Genomic DNA, 14769 nt, shown 5'->3' with positions numbered 1-14769 from the left:
TCTAGGAAATGAGTGGTAGGTAACGGCAGCTAGCACCTACCACATCCCATGCTCTTACGCGAAAACAATCTTAGAAGACATTCCTTCAATTTCTAATTAGTGAAGGATGAATTTGAATGGCGTTTACAGGTTTAAAGAAGCATACGGATTGTGAGAAAAATGACATTGTTGAAACTTACGAACCTATAGATACAGTAAGTTGAGCCCTTGAAAACTATTAACTATTAACTGATTATTAGGAATAGAATCGGTCCGCATAAAAACAGCATGTTATAAATAAAAGTGTAACGTGAACTTTTAACTTTTCTTCAGTAGGGAGCGGATTCTAAGTAGCGATTTAAATATTAATATGGATATGACTGGCATAATTTATTATTTTTTTTACACCCAAAAAAAATGTATCGGAAGATAAACCTTTTCGGATGATTTTGTAAATATTCTGCAAAAATTATGATGATAATAAATAAATAAAATGTTTGTTAATTTTTTAAATAGTTTATTTATTTATTCTGCACATTTCTCAGTAAAAACTTTAATTAAGACTCATTATAAACCACATGACATGTATTTAGAAAATTGCACTAGTCATATCCATATTAATATTTAAATCGCAACTTGGAATCCGCTCTAATGTTCCGGGCGAGGCGAGGACGATATAATATACCGGGACAGACAAAGACCATACAAAAAAGCGTACCCCTGAAATGTATAAGCTTTTTAGGCTCAAAACTAGATGGCGCTGTTTCGCCGCCTGGAAGTGGCCAAAATCATATTTTCATGAACAAATGACATGCTTCTTTATTTTAATATCATGATATCATATCAATTCGCATTTAAAAAAAATTTTAGGCATCATCAGTGTAGTTACGATAGTACCTATTTAATAGGTGGCGCTAAAGAATTGAGGTACGATTCTTATTATGAAGTTTGTAAATCGTACATAGGTAAATCACCTTAGTTCAGTGGAAACAAGTTTAGTTCAACCGGGGCCTACTAGATGGCGCTAATAGTCATGGATTTCCAAATAAACTTAGTGAATATCTAAGCGTTCCCGTAGCCTTAAAATTCTAAAACCTTGTGCAACATATAACATATGTTAACAGATGTCTACATAGAATTTTATTGTAATGAAGTGAAAGGTAAAATTGGGTAAATTGTTAGTTTGTCCTCCCGTCACAAGATGTAACCTCGGTGCTGTGATATAAACTTCAATCAAATGTTTTGAAGATGTAAGATTACGGAATAACGTTTCCCGTTACTTACGATTTTACTGATGTATATAGGATAATACCTATAAAGAATGTAAACATGTAGCTAAACACAAAAAAACAAACGACAACGTTAGTAGTAAGTATAATGTATCTGTTCACACGAACAATTTGATAGATGTTGCTGTGCTGTGGCTCGTCTCAATCCTAGTTGTCGTTGTGAAGGTTTCTCACGGGATAAGGATGATGTACCGAGCTATGTTATTATTAGAAAAACAGTTAGGAGCCTATTGGTTTCTGCTTTGCGTACCATTTCGGATCTAAGTAGACTAACTTGATACCTTACCCCATCTTTGAGCTCTCGGGTTTTATCCTCTTACAAAAGTACAAGGTTACGAAAGTTCATATATTTTTATTTTCTGGATTTGCTAGATTATACATAGGACCCTTACGTTTACTATGGCTAGTTTTAATTAGAACTATGTCTTATTGAATTATTGATAACGAAAAGAAGAATTGCCTACAGATAAGTGTAGCCGGTACACGTGTTTAAGAACCATCACTCAAACACAAACGTTAGGCGCTTACTGCTCCGAAACTCTTTGACTTTATACGCTATCAATGCTCCTGAAATTCGCACTTCCCAGGCGCTGAAGAGATTAATAAGAAAAAAGTTTGAAAAATAAAATTATAAAGTTGAACATAATTATGTAGGTAGTAGGTACCTTCAACAAAGTTTAAGTACATGCCTAATTAGGCGTTGATGATACAATTGTAGGCTTTTAGTTGCATATGTATATGTTTATTATTAGAATTAGGTACACATAAAGTCATAGCCCTACCCATGTAAGGGTTAAGTTGACGTTGCACGACAGTTGCACCGCCGGTGAGGCTGGCAAAATGGTTGCAAACATATCGTTATGTTGACTGTAAGTCTGGTACATTACTGTGGAGTGTGGTGGTGAGCCCGCCGGCGCGCGGCCGCGGCGCCGCGGACGATGGCCGACGTATGGCCACTTATACACAGAAAAAAAAATTACTTGAAGCAAGTAATATTATTTGAGTCAAGATCGGACGATGAGCCGACGTATGGCCACTTATATTAACAATTTAGCTTTTAAAAAGAGCCGTACATCATTCTCTTCAAATGATGTAAGGCTCTTTTTTTAAAAGCTAAATTGTTTGACCCAAGAACGAAAATATCTTGATCTAAATAGCTGATTAATTTACTCAAGAGCGTTTTGTTCTTATTGTCAAACGGCCCATATTCTGCCCAAATATGTTAAGTTCTTATTTTTTAATCTAAATGGTTTGACCCAAGAATGAAAATATCTTGATCTAAATAGCTGATTAATTTACTCAAGAGCGTTTTGTTCTTGTTGTCAAATGGCCCATATTCCGGTCAAATGATGTAAGGCTCTTTTTTTAAAAGCTAAATTGTTTGACCCAAGAACGAAAATATCTTGTTCTAAGTAACCGAGATAATTTACTCAAAAGAATTAATTGTTCTTGCAAAATAGTTCCTTTCTTGTTGTAAAATGGAACGTATTCGAATCAAATGAAGTAAAGCTCTTCTTTTAAGAGTGTTTAATTCTTCTTATAAAAAGTGTCATTCTTGTCGTAAAATGGAACGTATTCCAATCAAATGAAGTAAAGCTCTTCTTTTAAGAGTGTTTAATTCTTCTTATAAAAAGTGTCATTCTTGTCGTAAAATGGAACGTATTCCAATCAAATGAAGTGAAGCTCTTCTTTTAAGAGTGTTTAATTCTTCTTATAAAAAGTGTCATTCTTGTCGTAAAATGGAACGTATTCCAATCAAATGAAGTAAAGCTCTTCTTTTAAGAGTGTTTAATTCTTTTTATAAAAAGTGTCATTCTTGTCGTAAAATGGAACGTATTCCATTCAAATTAGGTAAATCTCTTCTTCATCACGACTATAAGGTGTGCCGTTCTCGAGAATGTTCTCCATTTACTATGGGCTTTGAGCGAGAACGTTTCCTATACAAAACGGAGAACATTCTCGAGAACGGCACAACATGAGCTACAACACTTTTCATAACGACGTTTGTGTATTTGGCGCGTTCACAAAATTTACCATTTTATTTTTGTTTTATTCTTATCATTTTAATGTCTCAAATGAAATACTTATGATGTATTTTTTTACCTATTTAACATCTTTAGTTTTGTTTGCCTACCTTTATAATATGGTCATTTCATCACTATAGACTTTGCGACAGTTATGACTTGATTAAATTACCTACCTTAATAAAACAATAATAAAATGGTATATTTTGTAACTAGGATAAATACACAAATTTTCACTTTTAAAGAAGAGCTTTAAATTTTGATGGAGTGCGTGTCCCTTTATAACAAGAACCAGAAATACAAACTTAAAAGAAAAGCTTAATGTAAGTATGTAATTAGAATACGTTCTATTTTACAACTAGAATGAACATGTTACAAGAAGAATTATCTTAACCCACAGAAGTGCTAATCAACTCAAGCTTTAACTTTTTACAAAAAGACTAGTGCGTTTTAAGTATGAATGTGTTTTGACAGTATTCCAGTCTAATTTATACAAGCCAAATTAGTTTCGAAACACATTTATACCTATTCGGAAATAATGGAATGAAAGTGAAATGTAAGTTTCTCATTTATTTTATGCACCAGTTAAAGAAAGTAATTACAAATTCAGAACCTATCAGTATCACTATACAGTATTAAAATTGAATTTAGAACGTAAAACATTTTGACTTATAAGCATAATACATATGTATGAGCTACATGTCATGGTTCATTATTTTATTTTAAACGTTTACAATCTTGAATTATTTTTATTTTATTTTCACTAATTGCAATATGTTGAACACCAATTGATATGTAGATCAATATAATGATATTATTAAATATGTTTTTAATAAAATCAATTATACAACCCGTCACTAAGAGAGGACGCTGCAAAATAATTGAATCACCTAGTAGATAAAAAGGAATATTCTGACTTGGAATTACGTAATTGTTGGAGTACGTCTACAATGTTTGCTAATAGTAAATGATTTAAAGAAAACATAATCTCTTACTCTATTTGTAATTGAAGATACTCACTTACACATAAAAATAATGGTAGTTTTTATTTTATGAATAAGTTCCAAATGTAAAATGTACTTTTGACGTACTTTTAGTACCAAGATTCTCTACAAGTTAAACTTAGAACAAATCACGTCAATTGTAGATGATGCAAATACTTAAGTAGGTACATAAGACCAAATGTCATAGATAAAATTTCTGCAGCTTAGTATATTTTTACATTTCAAGAACCTTATAGTCTAAGATCCGTACTAAGCTCGATCTTCACCGACGTGTTAACCAGGTGAAAATAATATTTTATTAAGTAAAATAAGTTTCTGAACATGTCTTACTATGGTAACCTCAATAAAAATGGTCAAGATTATTTAAAAAAAAATTCAAAGATTTTTAAAAAATAATCTTGACCATTCATTTTTATTGAGGAGACATGTTTAGAAACTTATTTTCATCTGGTTAACACGTTGGTGAAGATCGAGCTTAGTACGGATCCTATACTATTAATAAAAATACAAAGACCAAATTTTACACATCTAAGTTTAAAACGTCAACTATATACGGTGGTACTGTATCATACGCCGTATGGATTTGATACACTTTTTTTGAATAATTACGTGGAGGTGCTCACACACTTGGGGATACTTGGCGTGGAAAACGTGGTAAATCTTAAACAATGAGTCGAACGCCTTTGCAGCTGAATGCACGTGGTATTTGATATCATGAATAACGATGTATATCTGGGCGAAGTTTTGTAGCGGTCTTTGTATGAGCACGAAGGGTTGCACGGTATCCTTCCGGGCTGCAGCCTTAGCTTTCTGGGCTGCGATTACGCTGTCGATATCTCCGGCGTCCTGCATTAAAAACATAATTTAAAAGTAATGCCATAGTTCCCAGGAATATCCCACTGCTCAGCAGAGGCTCCACTACAAAAATAGAAGTTCCTTTTTCTTCATTAAAATATGTATGGCTGTAGTGACAGAGACTTAGTCATATAGAAAATGGAATTTTAAGGCACACAATAGTTAGTTGTTTTACAAGGGGGCAAAGTTGTTGTTTAACCGCACGTGCCAATATTGAAACCTGAGCAACCGAAAGATTCCAATATTGAACCACTCGCGAGCGTAGCGAGTGGTTCGAAAAGTTGCGAGGGTTTCAAGGGACGAAGGTTAAACAAACTTTGCCGCCGAGTGAAACACAAAAATTTTCACCACACCAACACGAAGAAAACACTGACTATAAAACATGAAACTAAATCAAAACTATCAATTTATTCAATAATTATGATTCAAAATAGTCATATCGTCACTACTTTAAAAAATCTCGTATCTCACGCTGTTCCTCAAAGTTAAAACGCAGTAAGTCTATATGCATTCCATACATTACATACTTACTACAATTTTCTTTTCATTGACAGACGAAGATACAAGTTTTTTTAAAAGTAGTGACGATATATATTTAGGTAATTTCCACCAGGAAGCTAAAATTAAAGATATCAAGTTAAAATTTGTATGAAATTATTTGGCACTCTAGTGGATAAAATGCAATTTTGCTATCTGTTTTTGAATAGCAAAGTATGCCTTTACCAGTTGGTGTGGTGAAAAGTTTTCAATTTTTCCCTTAATTATTGTAATTAAATAAAGAAGTAACAAATACCAAAACATGGTAAGTAAAATATGACTTCATTATGGTGGCTCTATGGCAACTTTGCATGCCTTACAGTTTACATACGTAGAGTGTGTTTAGTAAAACGTCCCACTTTGTCGGTTACCATTAAGGCAAGATTTACTTGTATCTTCATATGAATAAACTGACAAAGCGGCTTTATAGCAAGCGACAAAGTGGGACGTTGTCCCATGCACACTCACTAGTAATGATTTTCATAAAAAATGAGTGGGAAAAATTAAATGGAATACTACTTTATTATGTTCTGGGAACATATTTACCAAAAGGAAATATATTGAACTCACTTGACTCGAAGAGTAAAATAGTAAAACATTAACTGAACAGTTACACAACTTCTATAGTTAATAATATAAATGTATATTAATAATAAAATAAATAGAATAAAACCCTTAAATTTGGATTGGATGCATATAATACTTACATCTATCTGAACTAATAAGCCCTGGATTGATTCAATGGTTGAGAACTTGACTTTCCTAGATTTTCGGCCTTTGGGTGGTATTAAAAAATATAGCAGGTAAATCTGCACCGGAATTATTTTGTCTGAAATAAAAAAAAATGATATGAGACATTAGACTCACACATATTTTCATAAAATGATCAATTATGAATGCATTGTAATTAATTACATTTTAACGGCCTCTGTATCTTTCTTCGTGGGTAGTGACTCTGCCTATGAAGCACAAGGTCCTGGGTTGAACTTGAATCCCATTTGAATTTGAACATTTTCAAGTTGTCATCCAACAAACCAAATGCTAATGGCTGAATGTGATCTGCTTGTGTGCTCTTTTTCTTTTCGTTCGTTTTTTTGCGTCGTTGTCATTGCTGTGAAAAATAAATTGGTGATTGCGATCGCAAGTATACCTACTAAAATAAATATAAGACGCTTTGATTAAGAGAAGTATTCTAAAGGAAATATGGCGTTTATTTTTAATGTATTTAGTGTAGTAACTGGCCACCTTACACCAAAATCATTTTTGGTGTAATGAATTCTGTGAACTAAGCTTTGTTCATAGGTCACAGAATTCATTTTAGTATAACATGGCCAGTAATAAAAATCTTATGCTAAAATCAATTCTATTTATATATGTATAGGATTTATCTGTAATATAAATTCTATATATATATAAATAGAATTGAGGTGGCTAGTTATTTTGAGGAATGTCTTACCAGAGTATCTGCTTTGCTGTCTTTTCAAATGGCCCAGTTTTCAAGAAAATCATATACAGTTTCAAATTTTTGTTTGTGTCTTAATTCAAAGGTGTTATTCCACCTTTCACAAACTTGGTCCCATAGCTCATTGTTATATTTCAGCCAAATAGCGTCGTCATTTGAAGCAGTCCCTGAAATAAAACAAATAAAAAATGTATCGAAACTTCGCTATACTTTGTGAAAATCAAAAGGAAAAAAGACAACAGACAGACAGACAGACTTTTGCATTTATATTATTAGTAGGTACGAATATAAGTATGGATTTTACCTTGATTATTTTCCACAGACTCTACATCTGTATCCGAATCCCTATTAGAGCAAGTGGGTTTAATGCCCCTGCACTTTGCTCCTGATATGTACAGGAGATTTCGAACCTTGTCCACTAATTTGCCTTTAGCGAGCACATATTTTCTTGAAGCAGATTTGCATGTTGGCACAGCTTTCATATAGTAGGTATATATACTTTCAGTTGGGAAAAGTGAAACAATTTTTGCAGCTAGCAAATTGAATTCTTCTGGTTTGATGTTTCTGAGGAAAAAATATTTTGAATAATCTTCATTCATATTTAAGTATTAATACTAATTTTATTATAGAAACCAGACAGAAAACCATCACAACTACCCTTGACGTAAATGCATAATTTTGCTCCCTTGTGAAAGAATATCTAACTCGCACTAGTCGTCAATCCATCTGGATTGACATGCAAGTACAGTCACCTGTAACCTGTAATAATATCTTACGCAATAAAGGTTGCAAAAATATCTGCCACTAATACCTTATGTATGATATAATACCTTCTTATGAGACATTGTAAGAGTGTGTAAGATATTTTTGAGGCCTTCGTTGTGTAAGATATTATTGCAGGTGACTGTACCAAGTCTGAAACTACTGCTGTCTGGTCTCCTATAATCCATTAGCTAAGTACTTACTTGTTAATAATAAATGTGTAGTGATATTTCACCAAAACATCAACAATGATGCTTCTTTTTTGCGAGTTGAATTGTTTGTATTTTTGATAATAATTTAGAACACTATTTACTTGTGGAGTACATTGGCGGATACTCTTCAATTCAAATTCTGGCAGTGAAAGCCTACTTGGTATACTTAAGTAGGAATCCAAATCCAAAGTATTGTCTGTCAGAATAACTGACTGATCTTGATCAACTTGCATCATTTCTATACAGTTTGTTTTCGCTTTAATAACCATTAAATCTTCATTGAAGAAATATGCAGTTTCAGTATCAGTAACTGAGTCTAAGTAATCTTGTAGTTTACTTTTTAGTTTAATTCGTTGCCCAATGTGTTTGCAAAGCTCTTTCAAGTATCATTTAAAACCAAATATTTGAACTGTTCCTTGCTTATATGATTTTCTGTAAAAAAATAACTTAAATAATTGGATATCAATGATGAATATGAGCTATTTATTATCTTATATTGAAGCATATTTGATAGCTATCGCGGAACTCTCCTATGTATATTGAAATGGGAAATGAACGAAATACGTGGATCAAAAACGAATAAATATCTGTAATAACTAAAAATAGCACAAAACCGTCAAAACCACAATATCATTAAGTCTTGCGATCGGAGACAGACTGAATCAAAGTCTTCCACTGCGACATGGTGACAAAATATATTTGAAATTTAAAAACTTCAGAAGACAAATGAACATCTTGATCGACCCCGGAGATGTATGGCAGTTGCAAAATAAATGATTAAGAAGCTTTCGTTATTTTGATTTAAAATTTCACGATTTTCACACATTATTTGAACAAAATGGGACTTCGAGTATTAATATAACTTGTTTTATTTACATCCACGTGCCAAAATGCCCATTGTCTCGTTTTGATAAGATAATACTTAAGTTCTTAATAGTTTAGTAACATACAAATATATCTAGCAAATGAGTAAAAATGTAAATGATGTACTTAGGTAATTTTGTTTAACCTAACATTTAACATGTATCTTGGTAAGACAAAAATGCTTACTTTACGCTTTAAAGGTAAGATAAACTATTTTATCTGCCATACCTTTTGATCTGCCAGCGATATTCTAGATAATACACAACTTACTTTTGAAGTTCTCGACGACTACTGACGGCACATCCCAGGATACCAATTTGTTTTCTGTGTCTTCTTCCATTATTTTAGTAGTTATACTTGCGATCGCGATCACCGAGTTAATTTTACCACCAAAACACTTTCACAGCAATGACAACGACGCAAAAAAGCGAGCGAAAAGAAAAACCACAGAAAAACAGTAAACGAGCAGATCACATTCGGCCGTTAGCTTGGTTTGTTGGATGACAACTTGAGAATGTTGCCAGTACCAGTTTTTTTTTACCCAATAAATACATCAGTAATCACAAGTCCAACCTAGATAATGTAACTATAGATGGTTAAGCAAAGCATGAGAGTAAAAAATGGCGGCAAATTTTAATAATGTGCTCATACATTATCGTCCCATAGAAAATTTGACTTTTGCTCTCACGATTTGCTTGGCCGTCTATATACAGTCTGGCAAAAAAGAGTAGAAAATAATAGGTGCGTCTGTCTATGTAAAACGTCTTGCATATGGCAACTATTGAATCACTTTGACGTCTCTTTTGTATGAAAACAGTAAGTGTTGCCATGATAAAAAAAAATAGTTCCATTTCTACTCTTTTTTGCCAAGCTTTCTTTCCGTCTTAATGCTATTGCACGGCGCGATACGTCGCACAGTGGATCGAAACGGGGAACATTCGGTGTTTTTTGGATAAAATATTTTTAAAAATGCTACCCGACGGCAAATTATGTAAGAAATAAAAGTTGTTATGTAGTATTTTTCAAAATAATGCGTATTTGAGGCAAAATATAATAAAATCTGTTTTTGTTTTATATGAAACCATAAAATAGGTACCTTATTTCAAGAAAATCTTGGGCGATCCCGCCTTCTAATCTAACCTATTGGGCTTTATTTTCCTACTTGTCAAAAGTATAAAATCATGCACCAGTTACTTCTGGAGGGGGCCTATTTTTAAGGAAGGCAAAGATCATTGAAAAAAATATTTTTCTTCTTAAGTAATAAAGTGCAGGTACGACAAATGATCGACATTTCTATAAAAAAACGACATTTTTTAACCTGTAAGCAAATTCCAAAAACGTAACTTCATGATAGATAATCAGAGTATGTAATCTATGTGATTGCACTTGTATGGTTTGTAACGAACGTGTATTTCTTGGTAGGTACATACCTACCTACACTTGAGGAGTGTCTTTTCAAAGGACTTATTTCTATAAGTCAACAGAGGTTATTTTTATCTATGTCTTCCTAGAGAAATAAACCTTGTTGACTTATAGAAATAAGTCCTTTTGAAAAGACACTCCTCACTTAAAATGCCACGCCTTAAGGCTTAACTTTTTTATATCTAAATGTCAATTGTTCGTTGTATGGTTATTTTTCAAACTGTATGTTTTAAATTATGCGAAAAATACAATAAATTATGGACGATCAAGCAAATCGTGAGAGTAAAAAAACAAGCGAAATTCAAATTTTCCATGGGACGTAAAACCCGAGCCCATACAGTTTTCAAATTTGCCGCCATTTTTTATTCTCTTGACTGTCTGAGCATTTCTTTTTTTTTTGCCACTTTTATGAAGTGTGATATTTTTGAACAAAACTATGCTATTTCTACTCAGAATTACTAGCCTTTTCAATCCTAGTAGTAAAAAAAATTGTCCCATACGATTTTTTCTTATTTTGTTACCATTTTCCATATATGTTGTATGGGGTAACAAAAGAGGAAAGTAAAAAAATGTATGGAAATTCTGGGACACTTTTTGTCTCCCAGTGAGATTGAAAGTACTCGTGATTCTGAGTACAATTGACCTAAAATTCCCTAAAACCATAAAAAAAAATATTGGCAAAAAAAAAAAGAAATGCTCGTTTATACTAAGAAATAAACATGTTTTTTTATTTACATCTCGTTTGCCTCCTATTAAACAATAATAAAAAAACTTCTAAAAGTAACTGGTGCATGATTTTAATCAAACTTCAAAATAATGCGTATTTCATTATTTTGATAAACACTAAAGGAATTTTCGAAATGTATAAGTACCTATGCAAAACTAAGTAGCAACACGCTAAGTAGCTCTATGCCTTTGTTGTTTTATGAAACGGTTTATTTTTTTATGCCTTTTACAATTATTTCAAAAACATATCAAAAGCGTGGTAGATTGTGTGAAGATTGTTCGCTAAACCATTCTCCAAGATTATCGGGTAAAAAATGAATACAGCAACACTGCTCATAGCAAAAAATGCAACTTCTTGAGACAAGATTTGTAAATTTTGTTGCAAGAACTAGCAAGAAATGATATCTTGGAGCAATAATGCTTTTGCTTTCGAAGGTCTTGATTTAAGATTCAAATATTTCGACTGTCTTGAGACAAAAACGATTTTTTCCATAACATAGGTATATATAGGTATACAATACAATTACATGCAAACAGACGCAGATTAAATACTGCGTCTGTCCTCGCTATGGTTTGTACAATGCATATAAGCCAATATTTAGGTATATAGATTGCGGTGCCGGTACAATCTTCAGTACCAGGACTAAAATTTCCGGTACCTGCGTCGTACCGGGAATTCCCGCTACTTCGATACTTTTCAGTACCTACTAATTGTTTTTCCAGCAAACATTACTAAAACCCGTGACAAATGCTTTGCTTACTTCTTATCATACAAATTTATAGTCTATAGTAATATTGTAGTGTGTGTGTGTTGTCTATCTATAGTAGTATTTGTAGTCCTTAATCATATTATATATTATTACATTCTTCATTGTTAATTTAACTGAATCTTGAGTGACTAGTAATATCTTCTACCGAGAAATATATTAGGTACTTGCTTTTAGGATTTCTGATTCTTGATTGTTAATTTAGCCGAATCTTGATTGAAACTAGTAATATCTTCCACCGAGAAATTTATTTTCTGCTTTTAGAATGTCTAAATTCTTGATTGTTAATTTAACTGAATCTTGAATAAAACTAGTAATATCTTTTACCGAGAAGTATATTATTTGTTTTGAGATTGTCTTAATTCTTGATTGTTCATTTAAGTGAATCTTGAATAAAACTAGTAATATCTTCTACCGAGAAATATATTACTTGCTTTTAGAATGTCTAAATTCTTGTTTGTTAATTTAATTGAATCTTGAATGAAATTAGTAATATCTTTTAATACCAAGAAATATATTACTTGCTTTTAGATTGTCTTAATTCTTGGTTGTTAATTTAACTGAATCTTGAATGAAACTAGTAATATCTTCTACCAAGAAATATATTACTTGCTTTTAGATTGTCTTAATTCTTGATTGTTAATTTAACCGAATCTTGAATGAAACTAGTAATATCTTTTACCGAGAAATATATTACTTGCTTTAAGATTTTTTAAATTCTTGATTGTAAATTTAACTGGATCTTGAATGAAACTAGTAATATCTTTTACCAAGAAATATATTACTTGCTTTTAGATTGTCTTAATTCTTGATTGTTAATTTAACCGAATCTTGAATGAAACTAGTAATATCTTTTACCGAGAAAAATATTACTTGCTTTAAGATTTTTTAAATTCTTGATTGTAAATTTAACTGGATCTTGAATGAAACTAGTAATATCTTTTACCAAGAAATATATTACTTGCGTTTAGATTGTCTTAATTCTTGATTGTTAATTTAACCGAATCTTGAATGAAACTAGTAATATCTTTTACCGAGAAATATATTACTTGCTTTAAGATTTTTTAAATTCTTGATTGTAAATTTAACTAGATCTTGAATGAAACTAGTAATATCTTTTACCAAGGAATATATTACTTGCTTTAAGATTTTTTAAATTCTTGATTGTAAATTTAACTAGATCTTGAATGAAACTAGTAAAATCTTTTACCAAGAAATATATTACTTGCTTTTAGAATGTCTAAATTCTTGGCTGAATATTTCAATAATTCTTGGGTGAACTAAATAATATCTCCTATCAAGTAACATATTACTTGCTTGAATACTTTTCAGTTGTTCATTTGAGATTTGAATGTAATCTTGAGCTAAGTTTGACTCTATATTGGCACAAGAATTAATTCTTAAATCAAATCTGCTTAATCATTCTTAAGGTGAGAAATAAATTAGTTTTGATTTGAGATATAAATTTTGACTCAAATAATATTTGCTTTCATCCAAGATTTTCGGTCTTGAATATGAAGAATTTAAAATTTTTGAAACGTTAGTGAGATTATCTTATTTCAAGATATATATATTTGAGATCAAGAAATATTAGGTGAAACACATCTGGTTCTTGTTTCAAAAAACCATTTTTTTCTGTGTATTACGTTGAACGTTGCTTTGCGGTCGATAGGCCCTCTGTAATTGAATCTCTGTGAGAAATTCAAACTTCTAAGTTAACTAGAAAAAAGATAGGGCATAAATAGTACATTACGATACAAGTGCGTAAAAAAGGAAGTTCGAAACGAGTGGCGATAAATTAAAACACGACCGAAGGGAGTGTTTTAAATGGACACGAGTTACGAATTTCCTTATCGCACGTGTATCGTACGACGTTTTTCAGTACAGATGAGCATTCAAAGTTTCGACCTGGCATATAATGAACCACTTCTCGCACTAGTGCGTAAAAAAAAAACAATCTGTACTGAAAACGTATTTTTAATACAGTTGCTCAAAAAGTGCCCGTTTTTTGGCTGTTTAGCGTGCGAGAAGTTGTATTTTACGAACTAGTGCGTAAAAAGTATATACGTTCCATTTTACGACTACTTACCGAGCTGTTTTCATATTAGTCTAGTTTACTAAGACAGAATAAAACTATAAACATACTCTTCTTCCTCCTACCCTTATCCCACGTTATGTGGGGTCGGTACAACATGTCTTCCTCTTCCATTCTCCCCTATCTTTCGTCATCTCAACACTCACATCTTTCTTTCTCATGTCCTCTTTCACACAATCCATCCATCGTTTCATCTATAAACATACTATTAAGTAAACAAAACTATAAACATACTATTAAGTGATTAATATTTAAAACGTTAATATTTCATATGTAATTGTTTACTTTTAGTCATACTAAACATAATTTATAAAATAGCAGCGTTTTACCTTACAATAAAACGCATATTAAGCGAAGTACCTTATTTGAAGCCTATAGTATTATATTTGAGAGAGAGCAATCCTGTTAACAGATGACGTAGCGGTTCAAATATTAGCTGACAGTAGTCGCCATAATCCCCACCACCAGTTTTACCCTTCCAGTTTTATCCCCCCACCACCGGGCGGTGGCGCCTACGGGCGCCGTTTGCCTCATTGGTTCTCAAATTATAACCAAGACAAAGTTGCAATAAGTGTACAATTTACTAAAAGGTTGCAATAATTATTTTTATTATGTACATTTTAAATAAAAACAGGGACATACCAGTATACATTGGAGTGTATAGGTGTTGGATTTTGCAACCTGAATGGTGAAGGTGATAAAAAACATTAGTGAGTTCAACCTACCCTCCATGGGTGTAATAAAAGTAAAGTGGTTTATTGCAACGGAGTA

The 14769-nt window shown here is 32.1% G+C and overlaps 1 protein-coding gene across 1 annotated transcript; it reads right to left on the bottom strand.

Annotated features, from left to right (window-relative positions):
- Window positions 1-4433: 4433 nt before the first annotated feature.
- On the bottom strand, window positions 4434-7714 carry LOC125230709. The gene is made up of 5 exons (XM_048135965.1): window positions 7455-7714; window positions 7145-7317; window positions 6604-6799; window positions 6396-6517; window positions 4434-5142 (listed from the first exon to the last, which is right to left on the bottom strand). Exons 3-5 carry the CDS (start codon window positions 6698-6700, stop codon window positions 4843-4845), a joined length of 519 nt encoding a protein of 172 aa, XP_047991922.1. The 5' UTR covers window positions 6701-6799; window positions 7145-7317; window positions 7455-7714; the 3' UTR covers window positions 4434-4842.
- Window positions 7715-14769: the final 7055 nt, after the last annotated feature.

This window comes from Leguminivora glycinivorella, chromosome 10 (assembly GCF_023078275.1).
Source record: "Leguminivora glycinivorella isolate SPB_JAAS2020 chromosome 10, LegGlyc_1.1, whole genome shotgun sequence".
NCBI classification, from domain to species: Eukaryota; Metazoa; Arthropoda; class Insecta; order Lepidoptera; family Tortricidae; genus Leguminivora; species Leguminivora glycinivorella.
This window is presented reverse-complemented; position numbering and strand designations above follow the sequence as displayed.